The sequence below is a fragment of the Taudactylus pleione genome, unplaced genomic scaffold (genome assembly GCF_031769625.1).
Source record: "Taudactylus pleione unplaced genomic scaffold, aTauple2 ptg000275l, whole genome shotgun sequence".
NCBI classification, from domain to species: domain Eukaryota; kingdom Metazoa; phylum Chordata; class Amphibia; order Anura; family Myobatrachidae; genus Taudactylus; species Taudactylus pleione.
The window spans coordinates 2,751,052-2,765,369 of NW_028284677.1; the positions used below are offsets into that span (position 1 = coordinate 2,751,052).

General features: G+C 44.1%; 1 protein-coding gene across 1 annotated transcript in view; it reads right to left on the reverse strand.

The window, feature by feature from the left end:
- The window catches only part of LYST (lysosomal trafficking regulator), a 507,705-nt gene that overhangs the window by 111,670 nt on the left and 381,717 nt on the right, over positions 1-14,318 (reverse strand). The window contains exon 41 of the mRNA XM_088481579.1: positions 4,728-4,884. Coding sequence (XP_088337705.1) covers positions 4,728-4,884 — 157 coding nt within the window. The remainder of the gene's footprint in view (positions 1-4,727; positions 4,885-14,318) is intronic.

The window sequence follows — 14,318 nt, forward strand, 5'->3', positions numbered from 1 at the left end:
TATCCCATCCCAGGCTACCTATGCATTTCTTAAAAACTGCTGTGAACTGAAACTTAGTTAGAGAGAAAGCATCCCCATGGACAAGAAAACTACCCCCGCCCTCCGGCCTGATGCTCAAGAAAGCCCTGACAGCTACCAAAGGGCAAATCGCACTGTCCGACTGGTGCCTAAGCTGAACCCATCTGCCCTTGCCAAACTGGTCCATCTTGGACCTCTGTATTCTACACAACACCGTATCACCGTCTACTATCACGTCCTCATGCTGCAAGCCGGTGACCTGTAAACGCTTGGATTCCGCTACCAGTTCACTCACCCTGAACGCCCCGCTAAACGCCATGATGAAAGCTACTTTAAATAAGGTTGCCTCGCTTGCAACCGAGCATACCACTGGCACAATGCCCACAAGCTTCCCTAGCCTTTCGATTGTCACCGGTTCCCTACTATCAGGCTTCCATATCTCTTCCCTGGCCCAACCCTTCATTATTGTGCGCACGACAAAAGCCTTGGTCTCGTCTCTTTCTCCCTCCAATGTGGAAAAAAAGTAGATACCACACAATATAGTATTGACCCTGGCTGTGGATGCCTGCTCCCCTCAGCTTGCCTAAGGCGGCTAACAGCAACTGGCGTGGCGCCCTATCCTCTGGGCTTACCAATTCCTGAAACTGCCACCACTTCTCCTATGCCGCCTTGTATGCACACCACGCCTTCGGTGCCAGAGACCGCTCGACTAGGCCGCTTAGATCGGCTCGACTATCTGCCAAAGATGGGAGGGGCATATTAGGCCTGTTGCTTGCCTTAAAAACCTCCCATTTTTGCCTAGACAATGCGTCTGCTATCACATTCTGGTCCCCGGTTACATGCTTTGCCCTGAATGTGATGTTGTGGCACAAGCACACCGTGCCTAACCTCCTTAGCAGTCTGACGACTGGAGGTGATGAGGTGCATTGATTATTTATGGCCTGCACCACCCCAATGTTGTCGCACCAGAATTTGATACTCCTGTTTGCCAGCCTGTGGCCCCAGATGTCCACCGCTACTACCACTATCGGGAACAGTTCTAAGGCAGCCAGGTTCTTGGTGAGCCCCGCATCCATCCATCTGGCTGGCCACACCATTCTCCTTGCAGATATGCCCCAAAACCAGTGGCCACCGCCGCGTCAGTGAATAACTGCAAAGCATGATTGTGCAGGGCTGCTATTGGCCACATTCTGACGCCGTTGAACTGCAAGGATGAATTCTTCCCACACTCGCAGGTCGTCCCTCAGGTCTTTGGAAATGCGTATAAAGTGGTGCCTCTTTTTAATGCCGGTGGTGGCTTGCTCCAGTTGTCTTTTAAAGATTCTGCCCATGAGAATCACCCTGCATGCAAAGTTGAGTCTCCCTAATAATGACTGCATCTGCCCTAGTGTGACCTTTTTAGCCCCAGCACAATAGCATATCCCTTTCCCCAGCTCCTTGACCTTGTCCGCTAGGACTCTGCATTCCATCTTTTCTGTGTTGATCTTGATGCCCAAATAGGATATTTCTGCCCTGGTCCAGGATCTGTCTTGTCCTGCGCAACGGGGACGCCAAATTCCTCCAGCAGGCTTTTTAGCTCACCCAGCAGCTGACCACAATGATCCGATAGGGTCGGGGCTGCCAGCAGGAAATTGTCTAGGTAATGCGCTATTGCTGTTGAGCCTGTGCACACCTCCAAGCACCACTGTAAAAACGAGCTAAACGCCTCAAAGTACGCGCACAAAATGGCGCAGCACATGGGCAAGCACTTGTCTATGAAGTAGTATCCATCAAAACGGAAACCCATGAGCCTGAAACTGTTTGGATGCAGGGGAAACAGCCTGAAAGCTGATTCGATGTCCAGCTTTGCCATAAGGGCTCCTTTGCCCTGCCTTATTACCATATTGACAGCTCTGTCAAATGACTGGTACTGAAACGAGCAATGCTCTTTATCCAGGGCATCATTGACTGATGCTCCACCAGCATAAGATAGGTGCTGAGTGAACCTAAACTTCCCTGGAGCCTTCTTTGGCACCAGGCCAAGAGGCAAAATTACTAATGTCGGTATGGGGAAGCCGAAAGGCCCCGCCCCTTGCCTAACACCAGCTCTTTTGCAATTTTTTCTCGGACCACCAGTGGATGCTCCCTGATGGATTTTAAATTCTTACTGCTATCTGTTGGGGAAAAATTTCTTAATATCGGGATTGTGAATCAGTCACTGAACCCTTCCAGGAGCAGTTTGGATTCCTCAAGCTTGAGGTACCTAGACAGCCTCTCTAGGATCATGCTTAGGTTAACTGGACTAATTGCTTTTGCTAGGCCCCGTTGCTGCGAGTAGCTTTTGTGAGTTACTAGCCCTTTTCCTAAAGCAATCCTTGGCGGCGTGGTTCGCGATGCGAAATGCACAGGCATGCCTAAATTTGCAATGCGCCCGGGTACAACTTGACTGGTTAAAGACCCAGCACTTAAGATCCTGCATTTGTGTGCCAGGCCTCCCTGCCCCGACCCGGAGCCTGGCGGCACGTCTTTCTGCTAAGCCGCTAGCCTGCGCTCTGAGCCACACATCTAAATCCCTGGTTACGAAATCAATGGGTTTCCCTCGCCGCACCTGCAGCCTAAAATCCTTGTCGTACCTGCGCCATACAGATCTTCCATACTCCTTGTACATAGATAAAATCTGTATATTTTAACATACTCATACCAACCTCCGGGTAGGCCTCCATGTAACAGCCTGAATAGACAAACATGTCGCTCAACCAATATGCTCCATGGTTTTATATGCCCCCCTCCCCTCGCTGTAGCTCTCTCCTTGTCCCTCAACCCAGCCTCGGTTAATGAGCATATGTCCACAAATGCCCCTTTCTCGATCTCTTTCCTCGTTTGCTTTGGCAGGCGCCTCGCCACCAATTTCAGTTCACAGCCTATCGCTATCCCTTCCTGCAAGAAACCACCAGTATTCTGCTGCTGTACATCTGGCTTCTGACTGCGTCCACCCCCGGAATGCTTGCCTTCTTCTTTTACCTTCACTATCTTCAGCTGCTCTTTTAGTACCTTACATGCCTTATCATCCTCGGAATCTGACGAACTGTTATCCTGTTTGCCAACCCTTACTGCTGCATTAATTTTAGACCCTCCTGCAAACTTCACAATAGCATTGCTAACATCAACACTCCCCCTGTCAACATCAACAATATTTGCATTGCAGTTATTACTTAAGTTCGCAACATTCCCGTGTGTGCCGCTGGCCGTGCTGGACTTGAAGTGCGGATCCCCCCCTGCGGGAAGTGTGGATGCCTGGCGTGCTGCCGCAGTAACCCCGCTGGACGTGGAGCTGTCCCTGTCCCTGTGCGATATCTGGGCTGTGACTGCAGGAGCCCCGCTGGATGCGGCGGCGGATGTTGTGGATTCACAATGATGTGTTTGTGCGTTGCTATGACCTTGCAACGACCTGCTGGGCATGATGAAGGCTGCTGACTCCCGGGTACCTTTCATCGGTGTTGGTATGCACCCGCAGTGGTGCTGGGGAGTCAGCTGCTGCTCTTCCGGGTAATGTCTCTGCGAGTGTCTGCAGCATTGCAGCAGCGGTCACTTTGGTGCTGTGCGCTGCCCGCTCTGGATGGTGTACCATGGTGATTACTGTCTCCAGAGGGTGTAACCAGTCCCTTTACAATATCATTGGGAGAGTGGAGGTGGCGAATGCTTCTTGGGGGTGAAATGAATTGCGGGGAGTGGGAATGCCGCTGGTAATGCTCTTTGCTTGCCCTACCATTAAATTGCCCCCGCCTCCCACTATGATGAGCTGAACTTTTCTATGCCCCTGGGTGTAAACGGAGAAGGCTGAGATAGTCCTTTAAGCAGCTGTGTTGAAGCAACAGAAACCCATGATTCCTGTGGGTCTTGCCCCCCACTTATACTGCTCAGCTGCCATTTTGGGCACCTCCACTCCTGTTCTCCAGACAGTCAGCAGCAGGAGTTTCACACAATGACACCTTTTGCTTTATTGTCTTCAGATTGTCTCCTCCTCCTTCATTATCTTCTTGCTCACAACTTCAAATACACCACATTCTGTGCACGTATCCATTTTGCTTTCTGACCCTTTCCCAGCACATGTTATGTGATAATCTAAATTTTAGTATTATAGGAAACTCCCAAATATTTACTTACAAAGGGCACTATTTACCAAAAAGCAAAGATGGGAGTTTGACATTGACAGGACTTTTATTTACCTTCAGCCTATACATCTCAATGGTTACTGCTGGCAATAATCTCTCTGGTAGCACGTTTTTCTATCTTTGATCAGCAAATGTTTTTCCTGCAAAATTTATGTAGTGACGCAAAGCACGAGCATTTGCGGGGCTCCTTGAACAAACATGGGTCTGATAATTACTACCTGCCCACACTCCTATCTGAACCCCTGTAGATAAGAGAGCAGTATTATTCAGTCTATTTATATAGCAGCACTAGTGGGTGTATACATATTGATTTACAATATTATTACTATTGTAAATATGATTGCGGGCACCACAAAGTTATACAATGCTGAACAGTGGGATAAAACAGAACATACATAAAATAGGGACATACAAGTTAGATAAAATAAATGCAGATATGAAACAAAGGGGAGAGAGAGAGGGAGGGGGAGAGAGAGGGGGAGGGGGAGAGAGAGACAGAGAGAGAGAATGAGAATATGATGGGGGAGAGGGGGGGAGGGACAGAGTGAATACTTTTACCTTGATATGCTAGAAACATTTTGGTAAAAGGAGGCATTCTGACCAAAAAATGAAGCACGGTTCCACTGTTTGAGTAATGTGATCCATAATGATATGGTTGCACTGGAGGCATTGGGTCATCCTCTCTGTCTCCTTTACCATACTCATCTTCCAGATACTTAAATTAAGAAGAAGTACTTTCTTAAAGTTAAAAGTTATCAGCAACAAACATTGCATATAAGAAAACAAGTTAAGTAAAGACAGAACAGAATACATGCCCAGAAAATGAATGAAGTAATAAACCACAAAAGGCTAAATTCTTTTCATCATAATCTCCATACATCTTGTAATTGTAAAAGATCAGCAACAAATGGTGCATGTTGTGTACATTATCAGAAGTGACCTGAATGTGTGTGAAGCATTGAAATAAATGATCCCTTCCTTGGCTAGCTTACTGTAGATCTAACCCAAAATAAATGTGTGTTGGCCAGTAATAGTAATGTCCTGATAATTGATGTGTCAGGATACAACACTTTCAAAGTTAATGCAATGTGCTGAATGTGAAAAGTCTGAAGCACATTCAGTAGTCAGGGAATAACAGTATGGCCAGAATGATTTTGGAGAAGGGGAGGCACCATATTAGTGTAGAGTAGATCCTGATGCAATCTCATATGCCACTAACACAAGAGTAACCTATAATAGTATATCACATGTATGAAAATATAACAATACTAGAACCAACTGTATTAGTTTGCAGGGACAATGCATATGCTAAAGTATCTCCATAAAGAAAAATAAAAAAAAGAATTAGAATGCAAAGTTTTAAAAATATGCAGAAATAAAACAAACCTCTCCTTCCTTCAACATTACACTTGTGCACTTTGTGATGTGTGTGAATTTCCCATATAATGAAGTTTAAATAGAAATCCACAAAAGTACCCAAGCCCCCCCCCCCCCCAAAAAAAAACAAAAAAAAAAAACTTGTCATCCTATCCCTAACCTCGTACACAAAGAATTTGTGAATGGTAATAGTATACCATAAAGTAGAACAAAATAAATGTAAAACTAAAAGATACACACATTTTTGGGCTCTATAAGAGGTGGCAAACTAAATTAAATGTTTACATAATTGGCATCTCCATGCCCAAGAGAACTAGTCGACTAATTCGTGAGGTGAATCTTTTTTTTTTTTTAATTAAGTGAAACCAAATATGAGTAGCATCTGGACTGGAGGTTATTCCCTGCTAATCTGGTTTTCTTGAGTTCTCCATTGCAGCATACATAATGGGTTAATACAGCCCTCCTTCGGAGTCCATAAAAGAAAATAAGACTAATTTGTAGGATATATTGGGCAACACCCTCCTGTGTCTTCTCATTCTCCTCAAACTGTAAGATATATTAAAACAATATATTAGTAATAACTGAATTTGTGGAGGGCAAGATGCTTCCACGGAGGAGTCAAGGAAACTAGATTAGCAGGAAATGATCTTCAGTTTCCATATCCTCCACCATGGCAGCATACACCATGGTGTTATGTCAAAGTTGAACTAAACTAGTGGTGTGCTTCATAAACAGAAGCTATTTTTTGTACACTGATTTTAGCTCTCTCATGCTTAATCTTCTTTCTACAAACATTGTGCTTTTAGATGTTTGCAAGTGGCACCATCGTTACATAGTCACATCTAGATGCACTGATGATCTGAAAATGATCTGCCTCCTATCAAGGTTTTGTCAACTGATGACCACTGTAGTTTTTTCCACTGTTAAATGAATAAATTCTCGGTTTCCTTTTTTTTCCTGTTATTGTGTATGGCCTGCAGAATTACTTCTATAGCATTCACCATAAAACTTTCAGCAACACCTCTACTGTTATCCAAGGGCTTCTTCTGAGCGTGATCACTTATTGTCTTTACAGTATTGTTTCTGAAACTTTCCATGAAATCATATTCAAACATATCCCTAGGAAATATGATTATTGGGACATACAGTAGATGGTTTTTCCTTTACTACCCAAACATGTTCTCTAGAACCTGCAGAACTTAAGCTGTCACCTTAGCTGAAGTCACCTCTGATGTTGGGATATTTCCTTCCTTTCTAAGTTTTCACTAAAACTACAATGAGAACCTTTGTGAAAGTCCTTGGTGTGGATGACAGCCCAAAAGGGAGATATTTCTATTGAAAATGTTGTCAAAATCTTGTAAATATTTGATGTGCCTGGTAATTTGGCACAAAAGGTAAGAATCATTGAGATCGTCTGAGATAAGGAAATTTCCTACCTCCATGGTTTTCAGAATGTTCCTCATTGAGTGCATTTTGAATTTTCAGGTGTTATGAATGTTGAGCTTCCTTAGACCTAGAATAATGTGAAAATCTCAGATATTTTTCTCCACAATTTATAATTTGGAATAAAGCTGGCTGTTTTCTCTTGATTTAGGTGCCTGAATAACCTTATGGGATTAGGCTATGAAGGAGTAGAGCATTAGGAAAGTGCTGGCAGTTGGTATCTGTCTCCCCCTCCCACATCAGGCACTGGAAGAGGGTCACCAGACACCCACAGGTGTAGATTACTTATTGAAGTCCCGTCTTATGGGCACGCTTCCTATAGGAAGCGGCACTAGACCGCCTACATTACCTTAGCAAACTATGGTGCCATAGTTTGCTAAGATAATGCTGGGAGGTCTAGCAACAAAGTAAAGATAGTGCAGGGTCTAAGTGAGCTCCAGTTCCCTCTCAGGGGGCATGGTAGAAGCAGGTGCTTATCTTAATGGTGGAGCTGCCATCTGGTAATGGAGGCCGCCATCTTGCCCACTCTCTCAGAAGCCAATGGATGGTGCCTCCTGGTCAGGCCCCTCCTGGCTGCTTTCCAGGCTACTTCAAAAACTCCAGCTGATGTTTGGTCCACGCTGCTGATGCTGTGTCCGGAGGCTGAGGAGCGTGGTATAGTATACTGGAAAACACTACTTGTTTGGCATAATTTCAGCGTTAGTAGTTGGGTAATTAGGATTATTTCTTTGTTTGTTGTTGTTTCACTTGTGTGGGGCTTGCCTCATATTAATATAACAGGTCCAGGCAAGCTAATTAGCATAAAAATCTTTTTGCATATTTTTTTAATAGTTTATTCTAGAAAAGAGGGGAATTTACGCTTTACAGATACAGGTCTTGTATCTTTGTCTCTGTGAGTGTCATCATTAGTGGTGACCATATGTCTGAAAAGGGAGACATAGGGTCTCCCCCCGCCCCTGTCTCCCCCCCCCCCCAAAGTTAACCAGAGTGGTTTCCTCCAGAGGTTACATACTGAACCTGGATGGCTCTCATCCTCATGTTTTTTTGTAAACCCTCTTCCTCGGGATCAATTTAGAAGGAGGGCACTGATGGCAGTTGTGATCCTAGACCCAGTACATCAGGGAATAGGTTTCTATTCAAATATTTTCCTTGTAAAGAAACCAGATGGTTAATCTTGCCCCATCTTGAATTTAAGAAAGCTCAACCCACACTTAACAGTGTGGAAGTTCAAGATGGAGTCTTTATGATCCATTATTGCTTATATGGAAGAGGGGGAATTCCTTGTGTCTCTTGATATCAAGGATGCCTATCTGTATGTTCAAATTTGGGAATGAGATCACAAACTCCTTATATATGCAGTAGGTTCTCTTAATTTTCAGCTTTAGGCCTTGCCCTTTGGGATTTCAACCACTCCAAGGGTATTTATCGAAATCATGGCTCATATGGTGGCTAATGCTGCCTCGTCATGGAATTGTTGTAATTCCCTACCTAGAGGACCTGTTGGTCAAAGCACCATCATCAGATCTATTCAGCACCAATTTGCAGGTTATGTCAACACTGGAATTCCACAGTTGGGTCCTCAACCTTCCCAAGTCCAATCTAGTCCAGAACAAAAGATGGGGTTTCTGGGTCTTCTTTTTGACACACTGTGTCAACGTGTTTCTGTCAAGGGTCAAGATCAGAGGAATTGCAGTCCCTGGTATGAGTCCTTTTGTGTCTTCAAAGGGTGTCCATACTACGCAGCTTGCAGCTACTGGGAAAGATGGTAGCTGCTTTCGAGGCAGTTTCTTTCACGCGCTTTCACTCCAGGTTCCTTCAGCATTGGAGGAGGTGAGATCCCTGTCTAGATCAGCAGGTTTTTCCCTTGTTTGTACAGATGCGCCAATCCCTGGATTGGTGGTTCTGCACTCCCAATCTGCCCAGGGGTTGTGAATTTTTTACCTTGAAATTAGTACTAGTCAAAACAGACACCAGTCTCCTGGGATGGGGTGCAGTGACTTTAGGGTTCCAGTTGCAGGAGGTTTGGTCACTGGAAGAGATGCTTTCTATCAATGTGCTAGAAAAAAAGCAGTTTCTCATGTTCTGATCCAGACAATTTCTCAAAGGCAAGCATTTACAGATCCAATCATACAATACCACAATGGTGGTGTATATCAACAGACAAGGAAGAACCAGAAGTTAGATACCGTCCAGATCATGATAAGGGCAGATAGATTTGTATAGGCCATATCTGCCATTTTTATCCCAATGGTGGACAACTTGGAAGCTGAATTTCTCAATCGAAACAGAGTTCACCTAAAAGGAGTGGTCCCTACATCAGGACACACTTAACCAGATTGTGGAGAAATGGGGTCTGCCAGGTATGGACCTCATGGCATCCAGGTTGAACAGGAAGCTTCTGCGGTATGGGGCACAGTCCAGGGATCCACAGGAAACCTTAATAGCGCTAGATTGGCCACAGTGGCCATGGTACTCAAGACTTCTGTCTCTGGTGGTCAATCAGCCATGGAGGCTGCCACTGCGAGATCTGTAGATATGCCCAGCTATAGCTTTGCTGCAGGCGCGGCAAATCGTGCCACGCATAGCGAGAGACGTGCGCTTGCGCGTGGATATGCGCCTCCATAAAAATGCACGGTGCAATTACAGTGCGCGCCACAGAGCTTATGCAGGTGTGTGCGCACGTTTGTGGCGCAATCAGCTACAATGTAAATAGGTACATCTGTACTATCGCAAGGTCAGTTTGTCCATCCCAATTTACCTCAATTGGCTTTAACGGTGTGGCAATTGAGACCAGGCTCCAAGGGATTTTGTACACCCATTATCCAGAATATGTTACAGGCACGTAAGACATCCATTTCAATTATTTATCATAGGGTATGGCGATCTTACATCCGATGGTTTGAAGCTAAGAGAGCTTTGAGTTCCAGGTTCCATTTATTGTGTCCATTTTTTTTTTTTTTTACAAGACTGTTTGTCCAAGGGCCTCCACCTCTCTTCCCGGAGGGGTCAGGTTTTGGCCCTTGCTCTCCTTTTTCAGAGGCATCTGGTATCCTTACCAGATGTTAGAACTTACATGCAAGCGGTATTGCAGGTCCAGCCACCTTATGTTCCAGTAGTCCCACCATGGGACCTGAATTTAGTTTTGGCTGACTCTTCAGCAGGCTTCTTTTCAGACACTAGAGACTGATGGAATTAAGGGCCGTATCCAATTAGGTGCGAAAAGAGAGTGACGTCATTTAGCAGTACAAAAAATTTCCTCCGTATTCAATTCCGGAGACTTTTCGCCAGTGCAGAAACTCAATACATTGGAAAAAGTTTTGCCTATGAAAAGGTGTCGGAAAAAAGTGCAGAATTGGAATTTTGAGGTGCAAACCTCAGAAATCTCCCCCCCGCACCCTTGGGACAGTCCCCCCAAAGGTAAACTGTGTCCAAAAAAGTTTAAAAAATACTTTAGAACACCCCAAAAAAGTGCAAAGTTGGGGGACAAACTAAAAAACTAGTAAAATAGACTCCAGGGGGTCCCCAAGTATGCCCCAGGTGTTTTTAAATTTGCAGGTGGTTGCGGCAGGTGGATTTTTTAAGTTTTTTAAAAGTACACTTTAGCAACTTTAAAATATGCTAGCACCCATTTTCATGTACCCCAAATTGGTGGAACAACTTATTTTCATTAAAAAAACCTGCTAAATGCTATTCTTCACCACTTATGTAAAAACACTAATTAGCAGCTATTGAGAATACTTAAGGACCCCAAATACCTTCAGCAGGCCTATTCGTGGGTATCTATAGTGATCGCCAATGTCAGTGCATCTTTTAGGGGGTGTCAGGCTGATTTCCACAAATCTGACAGTACTTTTCGCATGTTACAGTTCGCTGGGTCCTGTTTTCGCAGATTTCTAATTGAATACGGGGATAAGCGGGGAAACGTGCAATACTTTTTCGCATTGAAAACCAGCGATGTCGGCGAAAAGTCCGGCATGCAAAAAGTACGGGACTTTTCGTATGGAATTGAATATGCCCCTAAGGTGGTTAACTTGAAAAGTAACTTTTCTTTTGGAGATTTCTTTAGCTCACAGGGTGTCTGAGTTGGCACTGTTGTCAGCCAGCTCCCTCCTTTTTGCTGTACCAGTGTTGCATCCATCAGATCCAGAGAGCACCCTCCAATTTTTGGATGTGATACGAGGACTCTATATATGTGAATAAGACTGCTACTTTGTGCTAGATGGACTGTCTCTTAGTACTTTATGATGCTCATTAAAGAGGCTGGCCAGTGTCAAATCTATTGATTGTTGGATTACTTCAACCATCAGACAGGCTTTTATAGCAGTGGGTGTCTATTCCGGATCCCATTAAGGCGCACTCAACTTGGGCTGCATCTTGGGCAGTTTGGCAGGGTGCCTTGGTTGAACAACTGTGCAGGGCGGCCACCTGGTCCTGAGTACGTTTACCAAATGTTATCGCTTCCACACATTTGTGGTTAAAGAGAAGTTTTGTTTGCGAGGAAAGAGGATTTTCTTGCTGTAAAATTAATTCCTTTGAGGCCAATCTGGGGAACACAGAGTTCTCACCCTGGTGTGTGTTGTGATTTATATGTTGTTTTTTCTTCTTCCCTATTTTTCTCCTTTGACTTTACTAGTCAGATAACTGAGGAGCTAGGGGAAGGGTAGGGCATATAAAGGAGAAGGGAAGGTCAGCTAGTTGACCTTTTCAGTGTCATTTCCTTGGCCTCTCCCTCATATCCCAGTGTCAGTGTTCCCCAGATTGGGCTGATATGACTGTAAAAAATATTCTCTTTTTGCTGTAATAACATTTTAAAGTTTTTCTTCATGGCTACTTCTCCTACCCTAAAGCAGCAGACTCAGGAATTCTATCATATCTTTTTCTTATCACCCATGTATCTGTAGTAGTTGAGTTACATTTTTCTAGGAATATTGAACATCTGCTTCCTACTTTGCCCTTCTCTCTATCTTGGTATCATTGTGAAAAGATCCTAAAGGATGGTCGAAGTTCCTTTTTGCTGACCAAAAATGCTGCCTTGATGTACCTGTGTAAGAACTTCTGCAATAGCCTCTGCTATGTCAGTATTGGCTTGCCTCCTTGAAGTCCTTATGTGGACTTTAATCACCTGCTCGTCTGTACCAGACAATTTGATCAACCCCCCGATAGTTTGGGAATCAAACTTCTTAGATTGGTTATCTGCAACCCAATTAAGTAACCACAATGCTCTTCTGACTGTTACGGAGTATGCAATGATTCTGAAGAAAAGTCTAACTGCAGCCAAGGACACCAGACAAACATATTCTGTGCTAATATCTTGTCCATTTTTCAGAAGTTTACTCTCAATACCTTCTAGTATACATCTTTCTGTCCTTGAACCATTATCCTGAGGGCTCTTTATGTCACTGGAGTAAACACTGCAGGTCTCAAAGCTGCCCATGCTACTTCCTTTTGCCTGCTCCAAGTTTACCATCAATTGAATCCTTGAACAAATTTGGAACTTCAACAGGAATAATTGTTTTTGTTTAGTTTAGCTACTGCTATCTTTTGGCAGTGTGTCCCAGGCTTTAGTCTCTTCAGAAAAGAAGAGTTGCATATGAATTAACTTAATCATGTTGAAAAACCATTTGTCCGTGTAACCCCTATAAACATAATGGGGGTTATAGAAAAGAGGCAGAGGGAAAGTACATATGTATAATATAGATGTATTGTCTTTTATTATAATATTGCAGTGCATCCGGAAAGTATTCACAACACTTCACTTTTTCCGCATTTTGTTATGTTACAGCCTTATTCCAAAATGGAATAAATTCATTTTTGTCCTCAAAATTCTGCACACAATACCCCATAATGACAATGTGAAAAATTTTTTGGAAATTTTTGCAAATTTAATAAAAAAAAAAAACCATGTACATAAGTATACACGGCCTTTGCCATGGAGCTCAATTTTGAGCTCAGGTGCATTCTGTTTCCACTGATCATCCTTGATATGTTCCTACAGCTTAATTGGAGTCCACCTGTGGTAAATTCAGTTGATTGGAAATTATTTTGAAAGGCATACACCTGTCTATATAAGGTCCCACACTTGACAGTGCATGTCAGAGCACAAACCAAGCATGAAGTTCAAGGAATTGTCTGTAGACCTCCGATACAGGCACAAATCTGGGGAAGGGTACAGAAAAATATCTGCTGCTTTGAAGGTCCCAATGAGCACAGTGGCCTCCATCATCCGTAAATGGAAGAAGTTCGGAACCACAAGGACTCTTCCTAGAGTTGTCCAGCCGTCTAAACTGAGCGATTGGGGGAAAAGAGCCCTAGTCAGGGAGGTGACCACGAACCCGATGGTCACTCTGTCAGAGCTACAGCATTCCTCTGTGGAGAGAGGAGAACCTTCCAGAAGGACAACCATCTCTGCAGCAATCCACCAATCAGGCCTGTATTGTAGAGTGGCCAGTCAGAAGCCACTGCTTAGTAAAAAGCACATGGCAGCCCATCTGGAGTTTGCCAAAATGCGCTTGAAGGACTTTCAGACCATGAGAGACAAAGATTGAACTCTTTGGCATGAATGCCAGGCATTCTGTTTGGAGGAAGGGCACCGCTCATCACCAGGCCAATACCATCCCTACTGTAAAGCATGGTGGTGGCAGCATCATGCTGTGGGGATGTTCTTCCGTGGCAGGAACTGGGAGACTAGTCAGGATAGAGGGAAAGATGAATGCAGCAATGTACAGAGACATCCTGGATAAAACCTGCTCCAGAGTGTTCTTGACCTCAAACTGGGGCGACTGTTCATCTTTCAGCAGGACAACGACCCTAAGCATACAGCCAAGATATCAAAGGAGTGGCTTCAGGACAACTCTGTGAATGTCCTTGAGTGGCCCAGCCAGAGTCCAGACTTGAATCCAATTGAACATCTGTGGAGAGATCTGAAAATAGCTGTGCACCGACGCTTCCCATCCAACCTGATGGAGCTTGAGAGGTGCTGCAAAAAGGAATGTGCGAAACTGCCCATAGATAGGTGTGCCAAGCTTGTGGCATCATATTCAAAAAGACTTGAGGCTGTAATTGCTGCCAAAGGTGCATCAACAAAGTACTGAGCAAAGGTTGTGAATACTTACGTACATGTGATTTCTTAGGTTTTTATTTTTTTAATTAAATTTGCAAAAATCATTATGGGGTATTGCGTGTAGAATTTTGAGGACACTGTAAATGTAGTATGGTGCCATTGTACATAGAAAATGTATGTAACTATAGTGGCATGAGCAGCGAGAAAGTGCCAGAGACTTTTCTAGAAACTCCCTGTGTTCAGTGAGAAATAACTGCCATGCACACTGA